The 26,383-nt window shown below is 53.2% G+C and overlaps 1 protein-coding gene across 4 annotated transcripts in view; it reads left to right on the forward strand.

Annotated features, from left to right (window-relative positions):
- Positions 1 to 26,383, forward strand: part of BCL11B (BCL11 transcription factor B) — a 91,209-nt gene that overhangs the window by 16,525 nt on the left and 48,301 nt on the right. For 2 of the 4 annotated variants that reach the window (XM_060097894.1, XM_060097892.1), the window contains exon 3: positions 23,134 to 23,349. The exons of the other annotated variants lie outside the window; for them this stretch is intronic. In XM_060097894.1, the coding sequence (XP_059953877.1) occupies positions 23,134 to 23,349 (216 nt within the window). The remainder of the gene's footprint in view (positions 1 to 23,133; positions 23,350 to 26,383) is intronic. 4 annotated transcript variants of the gene reach the window in all.

The raw sequence follows: 26,383 nt of genomic DNA on the forward strand, positions 1-26,383 counted from the left end.
TGCCCCAGCCGCTGGCAACGCTGGCCTCGCCCAGGCCTCTCCTGTTCCTGCGCCCCGGCCGTGGCAGGGAGATGCTCCGGCCAGTCCACGCTCCGCTGTTGTCCCCAGAGCTGGCCCCGGTCGGTAGCTGGTCGGGCTGGGGGGTGCTGATTCTTGGGACTCCACCTCTGGCTTGGCTGTCTGAGGCGAGGTGCCCAGGTGGTTGTGAGGGTCCCGCTTTTCAGACAGGTAGGTCCCAACTCTCCTCCTGCCAGGTGCTTCTGGAGGCAGGGCTCCAGAGATGGATGGGCAGGGCTGGCCTGTAAATATGTGGGATCCCTTCCACCGTTAAGGGCATCCCCAGGGTGAGAAGTGTGTTGGAATTCCGTAGATCATTACAACAGGGTTGGACCCTTTCTTTGAGATGGTATTCTGGAGTCAGGTATAAAAGAAATAGTTAACTCTTCCTTTTTTATTTTTTTTAATGATAGAGAAGTAGGAGAGTAGAAGGAGGACGTTTCTGAAGCCTTGTCTCCTGGAGGATATTCATTCATTCATTCATTCATTCAACCAACAACGGAGCACCTACTGCCGTTCCCCCGCCCAGGACATCCCCACCTGAAAGAACATCCAGGGGGTGGGAGCATGTGGGAGGATGGCCATCTGGGCTGCCGCTCTGTCCTGCTTGGGGGACACGGCCGGAGTGCGAGCGGCCCTGCCCTTGATGTGTGCGGTCGAGGTCCGGGGCGCTGCTCCTTGACCATGAGCTGTGGGTGGAGGAGGTCCCTGGAGCTTGTGTCCAAGGCACATCTGCAGACAGAGGGCTGGCATTGGTCAGAGGTAAGGGCTTTGGCTGGAGATCTGACTCAGGGGCAGGCATCTGATACATGTCTGCCTGTATAGGAGTTCTTTACGTTTCTCAAGATCCCTTCATGCTGCATTCTCCCTGCCTCTGTGGAGGGTTCTGATGGAGCTGGGGGACCCATCCATCAAGGGGAGCAGGAATAGTAAAGCCTGGGAGGGGAGATGAGTGGGGTCCAGGCTTTGCGAAGAGCATGAGTCTCTGAGCTGTTATTTGGGATGGGCATCCTGGGAAGGGGCGAGGAGAAGGGGGGTATAGGGGTGTCTGAGTTTGCAGCCTGCACTGGAGAGCCCACGTCTGCACCCCAGCCTGCTGCTTGCCGGCCCCTCGCATTGTGACTTGACCTTCTGACCTGCAGCTTCCTCACCTGGGAACCTACCTAACGATACTCATGACGTTTAAATGACACGTGCCTGGTGCACGGTGCACGTACTACAAATCTGAGCCCCCTCCCCCTTCCCTATGGATGCTCTCCTCTCTCCCTGGCTCCGTCATTTCCTGGTGTGAGTGACTGTAGGTCTCCCTGGGATCGGGGAGAAATTTCCATGGGGTTCTGAGGATGCCATCATCAGAAACAACCTCAGGACGACTCTCACGTGTCCCGTCTGGTGTGTCACCCCTCCTTCCCCTGTCTTCAGTCACATTACTGTCATATGGTGACAGCTCTGAGGGCGGGTCGCCCTGGGGGTGGGGTCCGGGGGGTTGAAGGAGCACAGGCTCTGCGGCCAGTCGGCCAGGGTGGGATTTACGCGCCCACCCAGGCAGGTCACTTGACTTTTCGGGGCCTCAGTTTCCTTGTCTGCACTTACTTTTTTGGCTTCAGGCTCAGAATTCAATGAGGTGAGGGTGTTAAACGCCCACCTAGCACAGGGTCTGGCCTTGGGTAGACCACTGAGAAGTGGAAGCATCTAGAAATCTTTTAAAAGAGCGTGGACCCTGCCTGGTGGCATGAGGTGCTTGCTTTTCTAAGTCGGAATCTTGAAAACTTACTTTGGATATCTCTCTCAGCCATTCTCTCCAGATTCCTCCTTAGAATTCCTATTTTATAGCCCCCGATCACAGGTGTTTCATTTTTGCGTGTTATCACCCCTTCCGCAACCAAAAGAAGCTATCACGGAAGGAGCGAGCTACAGCTGTCAGAAACAGGTTTGCCTTTTGCCTTTTTTGGGGGCTCCTCCTCCGAAACCCCAAATGTCAGATTTCTGGAGAAATGCAGGAGACAGGCAGTGGATGACAGGAGGCGGCAGGTTCCCCTGGGCTGGAGGTGGCGGGCAGGTCCTTGGTGTGACGGCTCCACCCGCTCTGTATGTCTTTATTGGGAACCCGGGAAGGGCCGGGGGTGCGTCTGTGGGTAAGGGATGGGGTTCACGTAGCAGGCAGGGCACAGACCAGGGCTTTGGTTTGGGGTGGGGTCCCAGTGACAAAATGCGTTGCAGAAAAGGGCTTCTGCTCAGCTGGAGGATTTACATGCTGCTCTGAGAACGTTTGTTTCAGACTGTAAAAAATAAATAAGTGTGAAAAAAAGAATATTAGCTTGGCCAGTGGGAGAAACTAAATAACTTGCTTGTGCTGGAAACTGGAGATAAACCCCACTTGCAGGTTGTCTTAAAAAACTTGCATTTGATATATTTAGAGTTGTTATTTTCCCTTCAACTTAAGATTAGTTAAATCCATGTGTGCTGTGGCATGGATTATCTTTTTTTATTATTAAATCGTGACAGCTAATTGCTAGTTCTGTCTGCACCAAGGAGTCATGGAGTGTTCTAGACATGGCCCTGGGCTCCGGCTGGGGTGCTGGGCATTGCAGGGCTGACCTCAGAGCTTGGGCAGGGCCTGTGGGTGGTGGGGAAGAGGGGGCCAACTTGGTCACCCACACCGTGCCAGGTGTTTTTCTTGGGTTATCTCACCTTGAAATAGATGTCAGTCTTGAAACAGATACCATTAGCCCCACTCTGAAATATAGATATTTTTAATCCCACTTTGAGCTGGGGCTCAGAGAGGTTAAGGGACTTTCCCGAGGTCACACAGCAAAGTGGAATCAGATTCAGGTCTGCCTGGCTTCCTCAGATAGCACAGGGTGTGGAGGCCTTTAGGGAGAAGAGGTATTCTAATTCTGCCTGGCTGATGGAGCCATTGGTGGCAGGCACTATCTCTAGACCCCATTCAAGGAGGTCTTTGAAGACTGTCCCAGATATGACACTTGGAGATACTGCCAGGAGGCCTCAGGCCCCCAGAAACCTTGATGCACAGTCCCAGGCATCCTCATACAGTTGCCCGTACTTCCTGGTGAAGGTGGCAGAAAAGCAAGCAATAAAATGTGAATTCAGATGGACCAGGGCTGGAGTTTGGGGTTTGCCAGTGACTTGTGTGACCTACAGCCAAATGTTCACTTCTCCAAATCTCTGCTGTGCAATGGAGATAATCTTTCTTACCATTCAGGCTTGTTATAAGGTTTGGTTTAGACAAGGTATGCATATAGTAGGTCCCTGTGGATTCTTAACTGCTAATAATAGAGCCGCCAGTGGGGTGCATGGGGGTTCTGGCCTCCTGGCCTGAGCTGGAAGGATCTCTTTGCTGACTCCCCATTCTTGCCTATTACAAGACTTGTCTGAGCCTGCGTAACTGGTTGCTGGTGAGGCTGAGTCCAGACCCCATTTATCTTGAATAGGAACAGGTGACCTTTGGCCACACCAGGCTGCCCAGCCCTGCGGCTTGAGGCAAGCCATTTCCCCTCACGGAGTCCTGGTTTCCTCACCTGTAAACGGGGGTGAGTGGTCCCTGTCCTGCTGGCCTCCCAGGGAGGCAGGAGATGGCAGGTACCTTGGTAAACTGTCCAAACCACGGCAAAGAGTGTCAGCAGCTACGCAACGTGACTGTAGCACTGAGTCGTAGTTGGAAGTTGTATTGAATTAAGGAGACATGAAATACCGGTCAGCTAAAGGGTCATTTTTTTCTCCCCTTTTTAGGTCTTGGACCTTATTATCTGTGATTTATATAGGTGGATCCCTGCTTCCAGCAGTAGGGCAGGAAGGGAGAAGGAAAGTAAAGGAAGAGAGTGAGAGAAAAAGGCACTGGGCTCCCAAGCAGAGAACCTAACCAGCATTCAGCCTCAATTATTATTATTATTATTATTATTATTATTATTAGGGTTTTTATTTGACAGTAAATAGTAGTTGACTTAAGTTTTTTATTAGGCATTTGACAGCTTTTTCCCCCCCTAATTTTCGTGCCTGACTAATGCATAACCAGCAGCTGTAGAATCTCTTTGGAGTGGGCTCTACGTCAGTAAGTTATATAAATAAGGCAGCCTGGCTGTCACCCCCTGTGCCCTTGGATTCCTCTTTTCACCGAGGAGACAAAAAGACAGAGTTTTTCATATTTGGATTTTTAATTTAACACATCCTTATCAGAACTTACAACGTGCCAGTCACTGAAGGGTTTTACACATAGTAACTGATTCAGTCCTCCTAGCAACCTCACTTTACAGAAGAGGAAACTGAAGCACAGAGACGTTAAGTCATTTGCCCAAGGTCACACAGCCAGTGAACAGGGGCCCATGGTGTAAACTCCGGCAGCCATGCTCTTTCCTGTGGTGAGGCATGGGCTGCCGGTGGTCATATTTCATCCGACGTTCCCATCCACTGTCTCTGCCCCGCCAAGGCGGTAAATCAGATATTACTTTCATTTTGTAGATGAGAAAACTGAGTCCTAGAGACATTAGGTGCCTTGCACAGCCACCCTGTGAGTCAGTGGCACGGTTGTGTCTAGAAACTAGGCTCCTGACTTCCAGCCAGTGACCTTCGCAGGGTGGCATGGGGTCCTCACCGGGTCATCTCCAGGGAGCCCAGGCCGCCCGGGGTTCATGTGGGTCTTTGTGGCTGGCACAGGCCCCTTCTGCTCCTGATTTCCACCCTAAGGGTGAAGCTCCATGATGGCACTTGGGGTCTAGTGTGGGGTGAAGGAATCAGGACCGTGGACCCCCCAGCCCTGTCTCAGGCATGTCTGTGGATTTTGTGCCTACTGCCGTCTGTGCAAAAAAAACTGTCTTGTTCGGAGCTGACCCCCACCCAGGGTAGGGTTAGTAACAGGCAGGTGAGCTTATTGGATGCAGTGTGGGGAGGGGCAGGCCCCAAACCTGTGGCCCGCATGCTGTGTGACCTTGAGCAGACCCTACACCTCTCTGGGCCTGAACTTCCTTAGCCAAAATATGAGAAGGAGCCACCAGTGATTTCTAACAGCTGCCGGAGCCTGGCAGCAGGGTAGCGGGTGGACTCCAACTTTCCACCTAAATTCCCTTCCTTTTTTTCTTTTTTTTTTTTTTTAAGAAGCCAAAAAGTTTAATTTTATTGAATTAAAGCAACTTCATTCAGGGACTTTCCTCATTTGTTACATATTGGGCTTGGAAGTAGGTTTTCTTTGAAGAAATTGGTGGCTGAAAATGAAAACTACTACACTAAAGGATAAACAGGGTCTCTTTCTGCTCCAAGCTGTGAAGATTCTTCTGGGAGGATTTGGTGCACACACTGTGAGATTGATGGAATTTAGGCTCGGGGTACCTTGAGTGCCCAGGCCCCTTCTGGGCACTGTCCCCAGTGTTGTAGATACGGCTTGGTATTTGTTTTCATGTTAAGAGGACCGCCCCGCCTTGTATAAACCTCAGGTCCCACAGAATCTGGACCCATCCTGGCCCAGGCACTGCTAGGTGGCAGCCAGTGACCTAAGGGGCAGGAGTGTCAGCTTTGCTGAAATTGAGCCCAGGGAGGAGCTCCGAATGGCAGGGTTGGGTGGATCAGGACTTGGAGGCCCCTAGCTGGACTCAGGGGTAGGGAGGCCTTTTTGGAGAAGGCAAGGCTTCATTTTATTTTGTTGTTAAGTGGGTGTCCTTAGGGCTCTCTTCCTGGTCTGCTGGTTTTGCTCTGGAGGCCCCCCTGCGTGGGGGGCGCTCAGGAAGGGGGAGTCTGTGCTGAGGCCAGGTGGGTGTGGGAGGGGAGGCCTGGGAGGGAGAGGTGGGACCACTTGAATGAGAGACAGGTCTGGGAGAAGGGCTGCCTGCCACTGCTCAGACAGCATGGAAACTGGGACCCCAGGCTCCTTTGGATGGCAAAGCAGCAACAAAAGGGCCTTTCGTTGGACGTGAGAAGTCAGAATCCCCCCTCCTGGTGTGGAGAGGAGAAGGCAGTTATTTGGATGTACCACCAAGGGTGGGGTGCATCCCCCAGCCTGAGACAGCAAGCTGGTTCTCTAAGCCGAGGCAGTATTTGATAAGGGCTGCTGACCCTGGCTCAATACCCTGGGCAGCTTCCACCGCCTTCATGTTTCAAGTGTGGACACAGCCTTAGGTGTAGGCAGATGAATCCAGACTCAAAGGTGCCAACAGGTGCGTGGGTCCTCGCCCACCCAAGAAGAACCCGCATGTGCAGAGCCCTGCGGCCTGACAGCCTCAGTGCCTGGGCTGTGCTGGAGCACGAGGGAGGATGCCTGTCTAACCCGTGTCCAGAAAACACGCTAGTTCTCCTGACATCAGGGGATCCTTGAAAGTAGTGGAGGAAACTTTGGCTTTATTTCAAAGGCTTTTCTGGGCCAGAGCGTGGCATCTGGAGAGCATAGCACCCAGCTGGGTTCTAGGGGTCCTCCCCTGGGGCTGGGGGCCAGGGACTGCCTGTCCAGGGCTCAGTGTGACCACAGTCGTCTCGGGTTCTTCCTCTCCCTTAAGGAGAAACAGGACAGAGCTTTGATGACCCCCTCCCACCCCAGCAACTGGCTAAAACGTTTGAGGTTGGTAGACCCCACAAAACTAAGTTCTCCAAGGGAGCCAGAGTGGATTCTTTCCCCCTCCCACCCCGAGTTCAAAACCAGCCAATTAAGAAATCTAAACAGTGCGGTCTTCTCCCTGCATCACTGACATCATTGGCTTGTAAAACTTTCCCTGCAAAGGAGGCGAGGCGACTTTATTCGCTGGGAAAAAGAAGTATGTAATTTTCCCGACCTGGCCTTTGCTTCGGAGGGAAGGGGAGAGGAAACAAATGGGGCCTAAGACAGCAAACAAGGTCCACACTCTGGCGTCGGGGTCGTGCTGCCCGCCAGGAGCACAGCGGTTCCAGACACGAAAGCAGCGTGCTGTGGGGATTGCCCGACTCCGAGGGGTTACGAGGCTGCCCTGCGCTTTGGGGCCTGGGTCGTTGGCGCGTAACGGGGGAGGGTGGGAAGATGGACACCTAAACCCTCCCAGCTCTGAGACTGAATCCCTTTCTCCCGCTCCCATGAAACCAGCCGGCACCTGCCTCACCACCAACGCAATTTCCCGTGTGTCCTGACGGTTACAAAGTGTTAAGACTCCACTGGCCGCCTCTCCGCATCTCCAGCGACTCCCCCACCCCCAGCCTAGTCCCCTCCCCTCCCCACGACGGTGCCCACCACCTGCAAACCATCCCCTCCCCCGTGGCAGGGGGCGGGGACGGAGCGCCTCCTGCCACACCGGCGGGGGACTTTAGGCCCCGCCCCTCGGGGCGGCCTCCAAGGTTGGGGTCCATTAGTCTCCCTTCCCTGCCAAGACCGGGCACACAATGGCCTTCTCCGCGGCGGGTGGTGCAGGGCTCAGGCAGGGGCGAGGGGGCGGCCGGAACCCTCCCCTCCCCCCCCCCCCGACGTCGTACGGGAAATGGGCGGACACTCTGGCAACTTCGTGACCGCTCCCGGGGCCTCCCCTGCGGTCGGTGCCCCTCGCCCGGCTGGTCCTGGTCCCGCCGGGGGTGCAGAGGCTTTGCTCGAGGGCCTTTGGGCGCGTCTGGCCCCCGCGGGGCAGCCGGGCTCGCCGACTCTCCAGCGGCCTCTCCGGTCTGCGCCCCGGGCGCGCGGCTGTGCGACCATCAGCCACTCCTTCCTGCCCTCCCGGCCCCCGGCCACCGCCCACGTAGATTGCGTCTTCCAGGGGCGGGAGGGCCGAGGGGGCTTCAGGCCCATGCATAATTCGGGGGCTTAATGGGCCAGCTGCCCGAGCTGGGCGGCGAGGGGCGGGCGGAGGCGCAGCTGACCCTGCCCGCGTCTGGCCTGGCCGGGAAGGCGCGCTCCTTTCTTCCTCCCGTGACAGCTCCCCTCCCCCTCTCGGCCTGGGTCCGTGGAAGGCGGGGGGCGGGCGAGTCGTAGTGTTAGCCAAGGGGAGGGGGCTTCCTTCGCTCCTCCGTGCAACTTTTCCTCCGGGGCGGAGGCGTGCAGTGAATCGGAGACGCCCCAAGACCCGGCTCGGCTCCCGAAGGAGCCGGGGGAGTTGGAATGCAGGTTTCTTCCGAGCGCTTTGCTGCCCTTGAGTCTTTCTTTCCGATATCCTCCCCGCCCTGGTCCCCGGCTCCGAAGCCGTCCGGCGAGCTCGCCCCTGGCCCCGGGCCAGCCCTCTTCCCTGGCAGCTCGCGGAGATGGATGGAGGCGGAGACCCAAGGTCAAGGGCGGGGAGGCCGCGGGCCCGGGGCCCCTTTGTGCGTGCAGGGCCGCCTTTCCTCCACCCGCCGCCGGCGCCGCCGCCGCCGCCCCCTCCCCAGACCCCCGGCGTGCGCCCGCGCTGGCGACCTTTCCGTGCGTGGGGAATTGCATTTCAGGACTCCTGAAAACTCCTGCCAGTGGACCCCCCTTTCCCAACCGCCGCGCGCGAGGGGTGGGCCTCCTAGGCTGGGGTGGCATTCCTTCCCTGGCGTTGGTCCCGGGTCTTGGGGGCGCCTGGGGATCCCCTCTCCTTCTGCCTCCTGTGCTCTAGAGGGTCGTGCCGCCCTCATCAACCCGCCTTGGCCCGGCCCGACAGAGTCCCACAGTTCCCTGGATCCAGGTGAGGCCCGGTTGGAAGGTGCCTCAAAGAGTTCCCTTGTGCCTTTTATGTCCATCCCGGGCCAAAAGCCCTGTCCCGAAGTGGTTTTCTTTGGAGTTTTGTTTTGTTTTTGCGGAGGGGGGGGAGAGGGAGTCTGCTTTTCTAGAGGGAATTCCTGGGGCTGGGATTTTAAAGCACTCAGGAACAAAAGTGTTTTCCCAATTGTGTGGGAATGGAACCCTCCACTAGAATGGGGCACAAAGCCTCCTGGAATTACAGGGAATTAATGTCAGTCCTTCTTCCAGCCTGACCTCTTACAATAACCCCCCCCAAAGAGAATCTGAATGCAAATGGTCACCGTACTAGGAGTCGCTCTTTATTTTTGCTTCCTAAAAATTGGCCTCCAATTGTTTAAAGCACTCCAACAGGCCCTTAAAGACCCAGAAAAGCATTGGTTGGACGCCCAATGTATTTTTTACCACAAAGCTCTTAAGAGAACGTTCAAACACTTCCCCAAAGCTGTTGCTCTGGAAATAAAAATGTATGCTGTTTGCCTATAGAAGATTAAAAGTTTACCTTCACCATGACAGCTTTTCTAGCTAGAATTGGAACCATGTCTCTATTTTCCATTATTCAGAAGTAGGTCTGAACCAAGCAGAATATATTTGCTGTAACAAGAGTCAAGGTAATTAAAAAAAAATGTATATACATATATATTTATGATGTGGGCTGACCCAAATCATAACAGAATATTAATATGGCACTTTCTGTGCTCTCAAAGGCTAAAGTGTTTTGTAAACAATGCTTTCAAGGCATTTTGAGTAAGAGTTGATCTCAGAAAATCTCAGATTTAGCTTACCCGAACTTTGAGCAGCTAGCTTTTCTGCTGAAGGCATTTGTCAATTTCTTTCTTTTTTTTTTTTTTGAAAGGCCTACGGAAAAGGTAACACATTCAACACTTGGGAACTCAAAGCTGCTGCCAGTCCTGGACAGGAAGGTTTTCATATCTGCCTGAACTTGCTCATTGATTTCTCAGACGGCCACTTATAACAGCTCTAACAAGATAGAATCTGCCTTTGAATATCTGTAAATACGGGTAAAGATCACAATCCGACACTCATAATGGTCCAAGACTGAAAGGCAGATTCTCATGTTTGATTAATATTTATGTTACCGGATTCCTTTACAGAAAGAAACATGAAACACTAATTATGGGTGTGTATTCGAGGGGCCTCCTCTTGGGTCTCTGCAGTTCCTTTAGAGGGATGTCCATTTCAGGATTTTTGGAGACCAGGTGTGTGTGTGTGTGTGTGTGTGTGCGTGTGTGTGTGCGCGGGTGTGATTGTTCATGTTTGGCTTGCACGACGGGTAAACGTGTGGCTGGCTGATTTAATGGCTACCGCGGGGAGGAGGAGGCTACCTTATTTCTGTTTTCTTTATTTTGACGGCTCAACAATGATAAAAATTACGGGTGATTTCTCCCGCTAGTTTTTTGGTTAAGGCTTGGGGCAGAGTGGTGGAAGGTTCTCGTTCAGAATCCTCGAAGAGAGCTCGCAGCCCCTCTGGGTCCTCTCCCTCCTCTGGAGGACACACACCTTTCAGTGTCGGAGTGGCAGGTGGGCTGCTTTGCGGCATGTGGTTTTGAGCCGTGGGACAGGTCTGCAGGGCACAGGTGACTAGCCTCGCTTTGATCGGGAGCCATGTTTTGGAGATTTGCTTGCGAACGGGGGATTTTGTCGGCTGGATCTTGTGGAAATACCCATGGAATTGGTAGCCAAAGGGATGCCGGGGAGGCCTCCTCCAGAGGTGCAGTTAAGCTTCTTCAATGTTACTGCTGTGAGCAATCTAGATTTTCTTAGAGGATTTTCTATGAGCATGGCCTCCCAGGCAGCACCTGAGTCTGGGTTAGACTTGTGATCAGTATTAGCTGTTGCTGTTGTGCAGGGGGCCGTGTTGAAGCATCCTAGGTGTAGGCAAGGACCTGCAAGGTTTGTTCCCAAAAAGCGCAGGGCAAACCAGTTCATCTCTTCCTTTCTTCATCTGTAAAATGGGGCTATTCAATTGTTTATGCTCCTGCTGCCATCCAGATATGAAAACAAATCATTCTGGAGGAGTGAAGTAATTGCTGATTGCAAAGACATCATAAAAGTGTAAACTGTTCTTGTTTATTAGTCCATGGGGGCAGGGTGACTAATTTGCAAAGGAAAGGAATCAAATAGCTACTTGTGTAGCTATTTTCAATGGGAGGGGGAAGAATTGGGAGATTTAGGAGGGGTGTGAGGGGCAGGACTTGAATTTCCAATTTAGGAACCTAACACCAGTAGGAAACACCTCTCCCGGTCCCCATTCATTTTAGGGAGCTGCCCCCTCTCGCTCAGCTCCTTGCTATTGTTGGGGACTGTCACGTGATTCAGAATCCTAATACAGAGTTGTTGTCCTTGACCTGAAGACACCAGAAAAGGCATCTTTCCTGACATTTGGTATCTGGCCCCAGGAGAGGAGTGGAGCAAAGGGAGTGTAGATTTGTGTCGGGGAAGAGTGCATACAGCAGGCGACCTTTAAGTGCACGGTCTTGCTAAGTGCAGGTGAGGAAGGAACTCAGTGCAGACTGGTGAGGAAATCCTCAGTTTGCTATACCACCGCGTCACAAAGCTAACAAAAATTGGCATTTATGCCCACTGAGCACACAGCTGGCTGCACTGAAATGGTACCTTCACAGGGGAAATGGGAGGCCCCAAGTGTCCTGTTGGGGCTTCGTCTTACATTTTTGTTGCCGTTTTTCTTTTGAAGAGGCTTGGATTCCTTTTCCAGCAAATGCTGAATGACTTGAATTCGACTTTTAATAGGAATCACTTCTGGCAAGGCCCCAAACCTCTGGCTTAGTTTTTGCTAGTTGGAAAATACGGATGCTTTCTTTACGTATGTGGTCGGTTCACCCCAGGAGGGCTGAGACCCCAGGCTTGAGGGTTGGGGTCGGGGTGGGGGAGTGTGGCACTCCGCCTTCTCCACGGGGGATGCGCTGGAGCCCTAGTTCCCTGGCATCCGCGTGGGAGCTGGAGGGGGGTGGAGGAGGCACGGCAGATCCCGTAGCCTGTGTTGGTGCAGGCTTGGAGCCAGAAGCTGTCTGGTGCTCCTTAATTGAATACAGAGCTCAGTCAATTCCACGTGGGCATGCAAGGGTGGGCAGGGAAGGCAGTGAGATTTCCCCCTGGACTTGGAAGCTCGGAACCCCCCAACCCGGAGGGCCTCCTCGCCGTTCCCTGCACCCAGCCCACGTGGTTTGCAAAAGAGGAAGGCAACTGTGGGGGGCTGGGGACAGGATCTCGCAGCTCCCATGTAAATATTGTTTGTATGAACTGGGTTTTCCATCTTTTGTTAGTGGCAGCTCGTTAATTAACCAGCAGATTACTGCTGCCTTCTTTTGACACATGCATGTATTTTGGGGCTAAAGATTCTTGTTCTCCTAAAACTCTGAACGGAGCTGTTCAGGAAGTCCTCGTCCAGGGCCGCCCCCCACTCCACGGTCTCCTGCTGTTCCCCCAGCTGCCCCCGCCACCGATTCTGTCCCCTCCTCCCCACCCTTCCTTCAACCCAAGTGGTCTCGTAGCTGTGTGGAGGACAGACGTTAAACACAGCTAAATAAATCATGTTTACGCTTGGCGCTCTTGGTAGTGAAAAATCTGTTGGCTGTTTTTACTTCCTTATTTCTCAGCATTTGCTTCCTACCTGTTTTTGAGCACATGCCCAGAAATAGTAGTTTTGTCAAATGAGGGGATAATGCCAGCCAGCCTCTCTTGCTGCCAAGGAAGCTGCTGGATTTTGCAAAACAGAGTGACGTTTTTTAAGTGACACTAATTTTTTTTTTCTCCCCAAAGAAATTAGGATGTATTGTAGAATAAGGGTATTAAAATGCACTTAGGGAAGGGGAAAAAAAACCCCACTCAGTCACCTGCCCAGCACAGGGACCTGCGGCGAGCAGGCTTAGAAATCGTCTCACTTTTTGTTTGCTTGCCCGGAGAGCTGAGTCGGGTTCATTTCTGCCCCAGGACTGAATTTTCTCTGCCATTTTGGATGATTTTGATTTTTTTTTTTTTTCCTGTTTTCGGGTTGGTGCTGTGTCTGTTTAGTTTCGGAGGCCTCCTGAGCAAGTGCTTTGCTGTGATCATCCTCTGAGGTGATAGCTCAATTCTTGTCCAGGTTCGGGGTTTGGAGCTTGTTGGGATTCTAGCTCCACTATCGTTGTTTATCTATAAGAACAGCTAGGGAGGCCTCCCTTCCTTTGGGTTTTCATCCATAATGTTGTTTGGGGGTATCTGAAAAGTCATTCTCACAATGTGATGCTGTTTGCTGGGCAGAGAATTACAGCCGAATATAGACTAGATTTGAAAAAAAAATTTTTTTAACAGTTTCAGATTCAAAACAATGGCACATAAATGTTGGGTGCTGCTTCCAGGAGGCTAGGCGGGTCTTATCAGGGAATCTTTGCAATGCATTCAGTCTGAGGTCCAGGACATCAGCTCTGTTTCAGAGAGAGCCAAGGGAAAAGAAAATTACAACAAAATCCAAGTCAGCGTGCTCTGATTTCCCCCAATTTCTAATGGGAATACTCCGCAATAGAAATGATATTTCCATTGAGGACTGCACTATCGGTTTCTTTAATTACATTAAATGGCGGTGTAAACCTCAGCTGAACGTAAACCCCTGTTACAGCGACACCGAGAACGCGGCTAGATTGAATCACAAGGAGCAATGTTATTGGTGTTAATGTGCTAACTACCTTTATTAAATTAATCTGGCGAAGTGTTAATTTTTACAAATTTTGTTGTGCACACACTGTACGTCCCTGTTGGTGTGTTAGGAAAGGAAAATGATCTCACGTCGAAAAAGAAGTAAGAAGGTGGCTGTCAGACGGCTCCCTGAGAAGAAACATTTGTGATTTTCACCATCAAATGCTACCTGCGCTGAAAGGAAGGCTCACAATATGTATATGAAATGCCATCTACATACAGAAAACTCAGTTAAAGGAACTATTTTGTTGAAAGTAATTATAGGCCTGTTCAGTGTGTTTTAGTCAGTGACATTTCAGACTTGGCTTAGAAACATGAAGAGGCCATAGGAAGATTTTGTTCTTACGTGATGCAAAGCGTTGAACCTCAGTGTTTTATATGTCCATTAGCAAAAGGTGAAAAGAAATGAAAGGAGAAAAAGAAGACTCAATCAACAACAAAATGCAGGGGAGAGCTGGGTTTTTTTTATTACAATAGTAGAGATCAATTGCATGTAACTCTAATAAATGCAACTAAAACCAAAAAATGCATTTACACTGTAGCAGGGTTTTTTTTTGTTTTTTTTTAATCCAATTGGAATTTTTTCTTCTTTTTCTTTCTCCTCCTCCCTCCCTCCCCCCTCCCTTTATTATTTATTATTTTTTACAACATCCTTGTAATCGAGTTAAATTTCTAGTCCATCTAAAACAAGGAACTCCACTGGCCCTTGTGGCTGCATGTTCCCTTATTGCCCAGGTAGAATTTTATGGTCTGATCTTAAAAAAGGTTGGTGATGCCTACATTCCTCAAATCCACAACTCCATCAACACCTGGAATTGTAATCCCTTTTCCTGCCTGCTTCTCTCAGACTGAGTCATCAGGGTAACCTCCTTGCTGGGCACCTTGCTGGGCATTCCAATGGCTTGATGTTCTTTTCATTGGCTGTGCTGCCTTCTTTTCGTTCTTAATTCTCTGGGATTCTCATAGTTCAGACTTTGTCCTGTGGTTCCATTGTGCACTCTGCACATGGCAAAGCCAGTGTTGGAGTTGGTGGGACCTGCAAACCACCACAACTTGTGAACTCACCAGTTTGTAAACAGATGTCAGGATTCAGTGTTCCCAGGCACCCCTCAGATACCAGGCCCAGTGGATGCTGACGCGAAACAAAGATATGCCCTTAGTTTAAAACTTGCTGTAGGCACCAAATCTGAAGAATCACCTCCTGGCTTATTTCCCTTCATGTGACACGTGACTTCTGTCTTGACTGTGGATTTCCCCCTGCCCCCTCCCCCCAGGCTGAAATGAATGGGGACATGTCTAAGGCCTGCCTGGCCAAGCTGGTCATTGGAGCTTGGCCATCTCAGAAAGGGCTGCAGGGCCCTGACCCCAAGTCCCCAAGTCTTCCTGCTTGAAATCCAAACGATTTAACCAGCTTCTGACTTCCACGTATAGACTGAGCTTTTTGCCCTGGGGTGCTTCATGAAGATACGTGCTTATACTGTTTGTGGTTCCTGATGCAGCCCAAGAGAAGATTCCTTGAGGATCTTGCATACATTGTGTTTTAGGGCAGAAACTGCTGAAGATTGAAACCGCTGCCCAGCTTCTGATCAGAAGGCCCAAATCAGGGGGAAAGGGGGAAATTCCTCTGCTAGGTATTGGTCGGCTGTTTTTGCTGGTGAGATTCACAGAATCTGTCAACTCTGGTTTGTCCTTGGCCTCTATAGATTGCGTGGAATGCATGCAGACATTTTAACATGCCCACATTGCTGATGTATGCGTGTGTGTTTGTGTGTGTGTGTGTGTGTGTGTGTGTATGCATATATGTACAATCTCTCTATAATAGATGTGCATGCATACATTTTTCTAGCTAGTGAGACACATGGTTTCACCTTCTGTTGTCCCCAGGCCTGCCCATTCCAGGATCGTGGGCCCCAATTTGGCCGACCCTTCCTGCTGAGGTCATCCCAGAGGACTCATACCTGTTTATCTGTGTGTGTCTCGAAGCCACGATGCCTAGGCCTCACCTCCCGGCTGGAGAACAAGTGATTGTGTTTACTGGCATCCCAGCAGTTCAGAGAGCTCCAGGGATTTCCCCGAAAGACAGCAGAAGGAGAGTTGAAGCTGTGCACTCTCTCCTGCAGGTGCCCGCTAGCGGTTGGCATGGTCAGCCCGAGTACTTGCCTAGCTGCCTCCATCTTACCCCGAAATGGTTCCCAGAATATGATTCAGCCACACCCTGCCTCCCCAGCAGTGCCTGAGGTTTCCTCTGCTCCCTTGTTGGACCTTTTGGAAGGGCCAGGGAAGGTTTTGGAATTTGTGATGTAGCCTCACTGATCCTTGGCTCAGGGCGCAGGAAAGGGGATCTGCTGCCCTGGCGTATTTCAGCTGCTTGCATCTTGAGGAAATTGTGGTTGGTAGTCATTGGAACAGGTGCTTTTGGACCTGGCCAGGGGGTGTGCGTGTGTGCCTGCTTCTAACTGCAAGATGCAGCTGCCGGGGAGGGTGTTCCCTTTTCGAGCCCCGGTGGAAGGAGGAAAGCGGGTGTGGTGGTGTTTTTGGGGGGCAAGGTTGTTCCCGTGCCTCGCCTCTCCCTTTTATGGGATGCATTAAATGTGCCGCGTACTGCAGAGCAAAAATAGTTGAAGCGGTGATTCACCGTGACAGATCTCAGGAGCACAGGAGGTGGGAGACGCACCAGGGGGAGGTGGCCAGGCTCGGGGTGTCGGGAGGGCTGTGCTTCTGGCCTCCTCTCGGTGGCCAAGTCTTCTTGAGAATGTGGGTGCAGGAAGATGCCCTGGTGTTAACCCAAGGCTCTGGGCGAGTGGCAGTGGACCTGGCCTTAAGCCCAGAGATGTTCTTGCAGGCTCCTCCCTCCTGCTGCCCGGCACTGGGTACCCACGGTGTTCCTAAGCCCGGCCAGGCCCAGGCTGCAGTGAGGGAAGCCAAGCAGCCCCTTCCACCTGCATCGGAATCTCCACCCTCCCAGGCAGGCGAGAGGGCTGCTGTTTGCAGCATGCAGCCTCAGTAAAGGCCGGACATGGATTGGAGCTATGTGTTTTGTCTCTCCTGTAATGACTGTAAAGGAAGGCTTCAAACACAGCTGTGCAAACCCCGTGAGACCTCATTTCTCCTTTTCCTTGCTTCTCTTCTAAAGGACCTTACACATGCACCCCCAAACCCAAACCTGCTGCAGCCAGGGACACCCTGGTGGGTGCTCAGACTTGCCTGACTAAATGTGAAGTGGGAAGTAGTGGGAAGGGGGACTTGGGGAGCCACAGCTCCCCATAGAGGATTTTTAGGTCCCCCAAACGCTCTGGTGCAGTGACCAAGCCATGCCCCACACCCACTCATCCTCGGGGCCTGCCTTGGGGACCTGACCTTGGGCTTGCAGGTTCCCACGGTGACTTACTGCGTTCGCTTAAAGCCTTGGATTCCCTTTCTGCTTTCTCTCTCTCTCTCTCTCTCTCTCTCTCTCTCTCTCTATATATATATATAAAATGAAATGAAAAACAAGTTCTAGTCTTCGCTGGTTCCCAGAGCTTGGTTATGAAAAACTAAGAAAAAGACATGAAATAATACCTGTGGAGTGAAGGAATTTATTTTTTGAGTACCCCTCCCCCAGGACCCTTGTAGCTCGGAAATTGAGTAACAAAGAAGCCTCCTTAGGATCTTTCTTCTCTATTCCCACTGTCTCAGCCACTCCCCACTCTCTACCCACCCCTCCCCAGTCCCTGCAAAAGAGGGAGAGAGAGAAAGAGACAGATGATGGAAAGGCCTGGGTTTATTGGGTAAGTATCCACTGCCTGTCTCTAAGGTAGCACTCTGCTTCTTTCAAATAGGAAATTGCCAAAATGGATGTCATCGGCTGCTAATTAGATGTATTTTAACCGCAGGATCGTTTTACTAGCTAATACTGTTATTACGTGCTTCACCGTGAACCCGTGGTGGAGCTGTTAAAATAGGAGCCCTAGCAGACAGCTCATGGAGGCCGCCGGACTGATGGAGCCCTTTCCCTCGATGGCCCTGCAGAGGCCCAGGCCCTGTGCTAGAGTCTGAGTCTGCTCACCTTCTCCAGATGTACCTGTTATTCCCTATGACTACTTTCCTTCGGTGTTTTGACCAGGGTCTGAGTCCAGAGGAGGCCCTGAGCTCTCCAGGTTGGAGACCCCAAGAATCACACCCCCTCCACCTTTAGATGTCATGGTCCCCTGCCTTTGGGCCTCTGGACCAGCCTCGAAGCGACAAATGACCACTTGCTGCGGACATGCCAACCCCAGGCCATATCTCCACTACGCAGTGCCCCAAACAGGCAGGCCAGAACCTCCATCACTGGGTTTTCAAGTCTAAGGTGGCTTCCCTCCATCTTCTCTCTCTAGCAAACCAGAAAGAGTCCCAGTTTCCCATCAGGGTGCGGGGAGGTGGGCTAGGATGAGGACCAGGATTCTTCAGTGTGAGCAGAGCATTTGACTTCATGCGATTTCTCTCTCTTTCTCCCTCCCTGCTACCCCCACCCCCGCTTTATACGTAATATTTTTATCATCCTTAAGACAAAGTAGCTGGCAAAATATTTAAGCGATCGAAAGAAGTGTTTTTATTTGCCCGCGTGCGAACTGGGTTATCTGCCTATCTTGTTTATGAAATTTGGGGCTGCCTTTCCTGCAGTCTGTTCGCCTCTCAAATCTTTCCCGGCTCCCATTTCCATATTTCTGCGTGCATGTTCTTTGTTAATCACTTGGCAAGTGCTTATTTGAATATTAAAAATTTCTTTAATCATCAAAGGCAGGAGCACAGTCTCATGAATATTCATATTTTCCCCCTCCTCAGACTAGAGTCTAGTTCATTACCCTGCAGTAAAAGCCAAACAGCCATCCATCGCCCTCATTACAGGCTCTGGCGTTTTGATTGGCTGCCTGCTGCCCAGAGCTTTTTTTAATTTTTTTTACTTTTTCCTCTTCTCCTATGAGCTGTCTTGTACCTGCCAGCAGCACTCCCCCGCAAAAAAAAAAAAAATCAACAATGCAAGAATAAATTCCTCTGGTTGAAAAACAACTCTGCAGACTTGTCAAACAGACCTCGTGGTTTGCTGCCCCCGAAGTGGCCACCAGCATTACCTGACCCCCACCTGCAAAAAAAAAATAAATAAAAAATCGAAACACCAAACCAAATCACCAGGAAAAAAAAAGGGGGGGGGGGGGAGAGAAATTAAATAAATAAATAAAAAGGAAGAAACTTGAGCCTCAGAGATGAATATTTGTCAAGAGAGTTGACGTAAGTCTCATTTGCATAATGACTTTGTACTTCTGCATTAATAAAATTTGCATATGAAGCCATGTTAATTACTCCTGATCATGCTTTTTGCATTCATGCATAGTAATTTTCTCCGACTTGTGAGAATTAATGTCTTGGCATGGGGGGAGGGGGCGCGGGGACTGTCAGGTTTCCTTGCCAGTGGCCCTCACTCACATGCACTCGCTCCCTGTCTGTCTCCCTCCTTGATCTATGACTCATTTTTGCACCATCAGTAGGAGTTCTTGGCTTAAAAAATGTATCCATTGAAAGGCAGCAGTAGGGAGAAAAATATACATCTCCTTCCTGCACAGTGTATTCTAGAACAACTCTCGCTAGCTAGGAATCTGTAACCCTCCCATGTGGGAGGGGACACCGAGGATGCAGTGTTGGGAAAGGCTCGCCTTCCCCTCGAAACCAGGCTGGGGCTTTTCCAGGGAGTTTTTTGTGTCTGCATCAGTGGGTGTGGGCGTGTTTGCTGGGTAGTGCGCATGTGTGCAGAGTGAGGCGGGACCATCTGCAGGGCCCCTCTAGAAGGGAGATGGGTGGTTACAGACTCCCGCAGAATGGAGGCATTCAAAATCACCCGGATTTGGAGCTTAGGAAACATCTTAGGGGTCTTAACTTTGGTCATTTTGTACCTTTCCGTACGGATTGCATAGAGCTAGAGTCTCAGCCGTCTGAGCCTCGTGGTGGTGGACACCCAGCCTCAGTTTCCTTGTCTGTGAGAGGAGGGTCCTAATAGCTATCTGATAACAAGGCTGCTGGGCTTAAATGAGATGACATACGTAGCCATTGTGTATTTCTTTTTCCTTTAACCACAGTGAACTTCCATGATAAGGAATCGAGCCAGCCGGGATTTTATCTTTAAGCCGCCTGGATCCCACGTAAAGCTGAGGTGGCGTCTTGGTGTCCCTCTGCCACATACCTCGGTACACGTGTGTCTGTTCCAGTTCCAGAGGGGAGCCGGCCTAGATCTCAAAAGAAAGCGCCTTTTTAAAGGAGTGCCTTTCAGGGCTTTGTGGGGACGGGTGGTGGTGACCTTTGCTGCCATGCTGTAGGGAGGACCCATAAGGAGTTAGGGAAGGTTCCAGAATGGAAAACAAATGAAGGATAGTGACGGTTATTGGGTGTTTACTAGAAGCCTGGCTCTGGCCAGGCGTGTTCTGACCTTCCTTTAAAGGCGAGGCTGTGAGACAGTGACTCAGCCCGAGTCACACGGCCAGGAGATGGCGGAGGAGGAGACGGACGTGGGCCTCTCTCCGAGGCAGCGTAGCCTCTGTGCCCTGGGCTTCCTCTGCCTGTGCTTAGGTGCACAGTCTCATCACAGGGTCTCAAGTCCTCTGTCAAGTGCGTTCTGGATTCCCTGGCTGCGCTTTTCAAGGCAGCCACCCCCAGGGCTAGGAGGTGGCCTGGGACAGGTGCTGCAGCCAGAGACAGTCTTCACGTTGGGCTTTAAAAAAATTGAGATAAGAGTCACATAATGTAGAATTCACCAGTTTAAGGTGTGCAGTCAGTGGCTTTGAGTATGTTTATAGTATTGTGCAGCCGTCACACGATCTGACACCAGCATTTCCATCATCCCCCCAGAGACACCCTCCACACTTTAGCCCTTACTCCCCCGTTACCCCCCTCCCCGGCCCCTGGCGGCCACTTCTCTGCTCTCCATCTCAGTCTCCTCGGATTTGCTCTTCTGGACACTTCCTGTCATCATACAATAGGTGGCTCCTGGCATCACCTTGGGCTTTTGCAGCTTCAGAAGAGTGTTTTTGGAGTTCTACCTTTGGGCAGGGTTCTGGTTTAAACTGCTCTGACTGGGATGAGGGGACCTCCCCCAGGGCAGAGGGTCCTCTGTGGGCAGCTTAGGATTGGAAGCCCCTGGCCCTTGCTGCCCTCTCCCCTGCGTCCACTGAGCCAGTCCCTGGAGCGGGTGGGCTTCATGGAGGCCAGAAGTCTAATGAGGCCACTCAGAAGCCCCTCCAGGGGGCGGCCCAGCCCCCTAGCCCTACCTGAGTTGGAGGATGACTTTTTGCCCTTACAGACTCTGGCTTAACTCAGCCTGACCTTTCCAGAAGGAGAGGGGTGCGGCCAGACACGCCCTTTGGTCCTTCCTCCCAACCATGGACACACAGGTTCTGCACCCTTCCGGCCTGGGACAGCAGTTACCTGGGCATCCTGCTGGTTTTCTCAGCTATGGTAAATGGTGGTGGCTGTGCTGTGGCCTCACCCAGAACCTGGGGGCCCGGAGTTTTTTTGTGTGTGTGTGTGTGGTACGCGGGCCTCTCACTGTTGTGGCCTCTCGTGCTGCGGAGCACAGGCTCCGGACGCGCAGGCTCAGCGGCCATGGCTCACAGGTCCAGCCGCTCCGCGGCACGTGGGATCCTCCTGGACCGGGGCACGAACCCGCGTCCCCTGCATCGGCAGGCAGACTCTCAACCACTGCGCCACCAGGGAAGCCCCGGAGTTGTTTTTTGTAACCTCCAGCGGCCCCACTCAGCCCAAGGACCCTCAGGCTCCCTCCCACACTTCCTCTCAAGATTCTGGGGTGCCCTGGTTACTCCATCCCAGCTGCAGCCCCAGGTGGAGGCAGGGCACACCCAGGCTTTGGAGACACACTGGGTTCGAGTCCAGACCTCCCCGAGCCTCAGTTTCCCCCTGTGGAATGGGGGGTGGTCTTCCCTGCCGAGTGGGGTGTTTGTGGTGAAGTGAGCCCAGCTCCTTGTGGTAGGGGCCCAGCACAAAGCCTCTGTCACACAGTTACCATGACCCGGAGCCTTCCATGGTGTGAAGCGGGGCTGACGTGGTTGACAAGGACGAACATGCTGTGTCCACTGCTGGGGAGTTTCAGGCAAGGATCAGCCAGGGCAGGCTTCTGGGAGGAGGTGGACGACATTGGTCTCAGGTGCTGACCTTTCTTGAGGGCCTGCACCAAATCTGGGGCTCGGCCTTGCGCTCAGTGTCTGTGGCTGGAACAGCGCATGAGGTCTTGGCCACACCTTCCAGGGCTGTGTCATGGGCTCAGAAATGGCCTGGGTCCTGAGCCTAGCCTAGAACAGGGTCTTCATTGGCCCAGGGGGGCCAGGTGCTGGTGGTGGTGTTAGCGTTGGCCTCTTGGCAGGACATGTGCAAGTGGTCCTCAAATGCTCTAACGCCCCCGGTCCTGGATAATGCCTGTTTTGGAGAGACGGGACACAGAGAAAGAGCCCTGGTTCTGGAGCCAGGCAGCCAGCCGGGGTTTTGGTGGGGCTGGCTGCTGCTGTCTGCAGTTTTCTGCAGTCATGTCATCAGTTTCCTGGTCTGTGCAGTGGGTCTGCAGAGCCCTGCCCCCAAGGGCATGCCAGGAAGCTCACTCACGATCAAGATTGATAGCCTGCTGGCTCACAGTGGGCTTGCAGGGCCCTGAGGCTCTTCCGGACGGGGTACTCCCTCATGTGAGCCGTAGAGTGGGCAGATCCCCGCCCCTGTAGACCTGTGCGGGGCGCTGACAGCATGGGGGTGCGGGGTGGCATCCCTGGCAGGGCCGGCCCGGGGCCCAGCTGCCCGTCATCTTGTTGATGTTTTCCTTTCGTCTGATGCTTCTCCGCTCAATTATTTACCCAGGGAATTTGGGCTTCTTCACTTGTGGTTTTGGCAAGGGCTTCACACAAATGTTTTGCCCTGGTGGTCTCTTAGCCATTTAAGATAAACGGCCAAATCAAACGCAGGCCTTGCCGGGGAGCCCGGGCGAGCTGTAGGGCTGGTGGAGACAGGCAGGCCCCTGGCCCTGTGCTGTGGCCGTCAGACCCGGGGAGGTGTGAAGAGGGGTGCTGGGCAGTGCCAGGGCTTTCTCGGGGAGGGGGTTCAGAGCCTTCCCACAGGCCTTGGGGCTTGGGTCCTGCGTGTAGGTGTCGGTTGCTGAGGACTGTGGGCCGGAGGGGGCACCAGCTGGCGGTCCTCCGGGCTAGAGGCTCAGCCCAGGCACTGGGAGGTGGCCTGGAGGTGTCCGAGGCCTGCGCCCGCAGCCCATCCTGATGGAGCGAACAGTGGTGGCCTGGAATTTCCTGGGTCCTCCAGAGGGGGGTGGCCCAGATTTGGGGAAACAGATCCCTGAATGGGGTCTGCTCCAGGACACTCCAGAAGTCCCCACCTGGGGAGACCTTCCTGGGATCAGGGGCCCCCGACAGCTCCTATCTGTCCCAGCCCCGGCATTAGGTCTCCCTGGGATGGAAGTCTGGTCCCAAGACAGCCCAACCTGGCAGCTGAGGACGTAGGAGCCCCTCAGGCCCCACCCGCTTCCCCGACCCCTGCCCCTGCCCGAGTCCCAGCTGCATCCCCCTTCTCCACCCCCTGAGCCCCCCACCCTGGAAGGGCAGCCTGCAGCCCTCTGCCCCGGGCCCCGTTCCACACCCTGAAGCCCTTGCCCAGTCCAGGGTCCGACTGACCAGCCTTTTCTATTGTTTTCTCTCCAGGGCCGTGCAGGCCTGCCCAGCTGCCAGCGATGGCCCCCATAGCTGCTTCCTCCTCCCACCCTCACACATCTGTGATTACTTCACCTCTGCGGGCCCTGGGCGCTCTCCCGCCCTGCTTCCCCCTGCCGTGCTGCAGCGCGCGCCCTGTCTCGGGTGACGGGACTCAGGGTGAGGGTCAGACGGAGGCTCCCTTTGGATGCCAGTGTCAGTTGTCAGGTAACCGACGGCCGCGGTGGGGGCGGGTTCCCGGGGATGGCGGGTGTGCCCTGGGCAGGGCTGGCGGCTGCCTCTCCCAGGTGGGCTGGGGCAAGGGGGGGACCCAGGGGAGACGTGCAACCTGCACCCCGGAAGGCACTTTTGGGGAGGTGCCGGGGAAATGGCGAAGGATGTCGACAGAGCTGTACCCGGGTGCCCTGGTCCCCCGTGGTCAGGAGATCCCCCCGGGCCTCCACCCATTCTAAGGTCTCACTCCCAGAACGCCGTCCCCCAGCCTCCAAATTTCATCTCTTTGGGCTGTTTAGCTAAAGTTTAATTGGATAACGCTCAACATCTGAGGTTTTCTTCTGCCCTCACCACTGCCGCCCCCCCCCCCCCAACCCCAGCCAGTACCCTCGCCCCCAGCTCACCACTAGGAGAAGATACTTTGGTTGTCTGTGTACGTCCCTGGAGCCGTCCAAACTGCTGAGTTTCTCTTTGCGAGAATGTGTTGTCCATTAACTTTTAGAAAAAAGTTTTCTCTGAAGGAGCCTGTTAGCTTCGGCTCTGGGAGGGAGTGAAACGTTGTGGGGTGTGTCGGGGGTGGGTAGGGGTAGGGGGCGGGGCTGAGCGCCCAGCTCCGGGTCGGCGTGGCTGCCCATTACACAGATGGGCAGACAGCGCCGTGTGGCCACCCGACCTGCTCTCTGTTCCATCCCTTCTCCCTCCCCAAGCAAAACCCAAACTCCTGCTGTGGCCTGGGGTCCCTGGAATTTGCAGGCAGGGACCTCTCATTCCAGCCTCTCCTGCCCAGTATTTTCGTGGACCCTGATGCAAAAAGCACTGAGGCTGCGGGAGCCGGGATGCTGACACAGACACCGGTTGTGGCGAATGTCCTGCAGGGGCCGGGAAAAGAGAGGGTTGGTGCCGAGCCGGGGCAGATTCTGTGTGTCCCTGCTTTCTCACCGGGTACGTTGCAGGCTTTCTCTTGACTCGAGCGGTAAAAGGAAAACTATGTTTATTGGGCAGGTTTTGCTTTTAATTGAAGCTGTCCCAAGGGATGGTCCCTGTTAGAGCCACAGCTCTGCAGAGGGCCACAGGCAGCCCAGCTCCAGGGTCAAGAGCTCCCTGGGCCTTCCTGCTGGTGGGGTGGCCTGCAGCCTTCGGCACCCCTTGCTGTGACAGATCGTGACATCATAGGTACTGGGCTTGTGTCTTGGACGCACAAAGCAAAGACTGAATCACCTGGGAAGGAGTCTGCACAGCTTACAAAGAAGCCGGCTCCCTGCCCCGGGCTGCCCGGGTGCCCACGGTGATTGGGGCTCCGGTCCCAGCTCCATAGGTCTGTGCTGTGATCCCTGCTTGGTGAGTGTGGGATACCTACTCCGTCTGGGTGGCTGCCCTGCTCTAATGGCTTCCTGTAATTAGTGCTGCAGCCCTGCAACTACTCGGGGGGCCGTACTGTCAAAGATCAGCCTGAGTGTTCATGACTGGACTTGGTTAAGTTCTGTGGTGCGGGAACACGCTCTCCCTGGCAGTGGAGTGCCTGGGGCTTTGCTTAACTTTCCGCTTTGCTTAACTTCTGGCTCTGCTTAGAAGCTGCGGTGCCGAGCAGGAGCTGTTACACCCCTGTTTTACAGATGGGGAAACAGAGGCTTGGGGAGGGTGAGTGGCTGGGCCCAGGTTGCAGAACTGGGATTTGTTGTCAGGATGCCTCCCGACAAGGCCACCCCTCTTCCCGCTGAGCCACATGCCTCTGCCTACATCCTGGGGACGTTCTCACCCAGTCACTCTCTCAGCCACAGTGCCGCCCGCTTCCTTGTAGGGACCGTGAATTGAGGGCCTACTGTGTGCCGCCTTGTGCTAGGCATTTTGTGTGCGTTCTTGAATTTAATCCTCACAGCCACCTTAGGAGGTGGGTTTACTGTCCCCACTTTACAGATGAAAAAATGAGGCTCACCTTCATTTGTTCACTCATTCATTCATTATTATTATTATTATTATTATTATTATTATTATTATTATTATTTGGCCACGCTGTGCGTCTTGTGGGATCTTAGTTTCCTGACCAGGGATCGAACCTTGGCCCCCAGCACTGGAAGTGCGGAGTCCTAACCACTGGACCTCTGGGGAACACCCCCCCCCCCCCCCGCCCCATTCATTCATTCTTGTGCAAACCACATTGCGGTCCATCATGGCAGGTCCCAGCCCTCCTGCAGCTTGCAGTCTGGTGGGCCGGGTGGTGGAGTGGGAATGGGGACCTGTAGGGAGGGGATGGAAGGGCAGAGGTGGGGTTTGATCCTGGGTCGCTCATCCTGCACCTGCTTCACCTTTGGCGTTGGCTCACCTGGCTTAGAGGCCTTCTTCGATTTTAGAATTTGATGCCATGAGGGCTCAGAGCCCGTGAGCAGCCCCTATGCTTGCTGGCAGTGCTGGGGAGGGGAGTGAAGTGGGGCTGTGTCTGTTCCTGGGGTCCCTGGGACCTCTCCTCCTGACCTGCTAAGGGACCGACCCTCAGCTTCCGACGCTTTACCCTGATCACCGGCACTGATCTTTCATCGATGGGTCTGTGGTAATTAGCCTGCGCCAGGTTGTGCCATCGTATCTTCAGATCAGTTTTAGTACCTGGAAATATCCTATTCCAGTGGTTTTGGTCCCTTTGTGGCTTCTGTCCCTGGCACTGGGCTGTTTGCTAAAGTGTTTTTAGTGCCTGTTTAATTAGTCGTTTGAATGGAGCCATTAAATCCCCAGTAACCCGTTAGGAAGAAGCGGTCCTCTGTAAAGATGGAAAGGGGCCACCGTCCTTACTTTGTTTTGTCCCTTTTCGGATCGGGATGCATGGAACGTATCTCTTCAAATTAATACGGAAAACCCTGGTGTAACCGTGTTTCACACAGGTTAATTGCATGCCCGTGAATGCATTTGAGGTTATTTATAGAAGGATGTGATATTACGGGGGAGAAAACCACACAGGTATGTGTGTTTGTGTACCTTTCCGGCTGGCGGCATCCCCAACAGCCCCGCCTCCCAGGACCCCAACCCCAGATCTCCTTCT

This window comes from Mesoplodon densirostris, chromosome 4 (genome assembly GCF_025265405.1).
Source record: "Mesoplodon densirostris isolate mMesDen1 chromosome 4, mMesDen1 primary haplotype, whole genome shotgun sequence".
In the NCBI taxonomy this organism is placed as follows: Eukaryota; Metazoa; Chordata; class Mammalia; order Artiodactyla; family Ziphiidae; genus Mesoplodon; species Mesoplodon densirostris.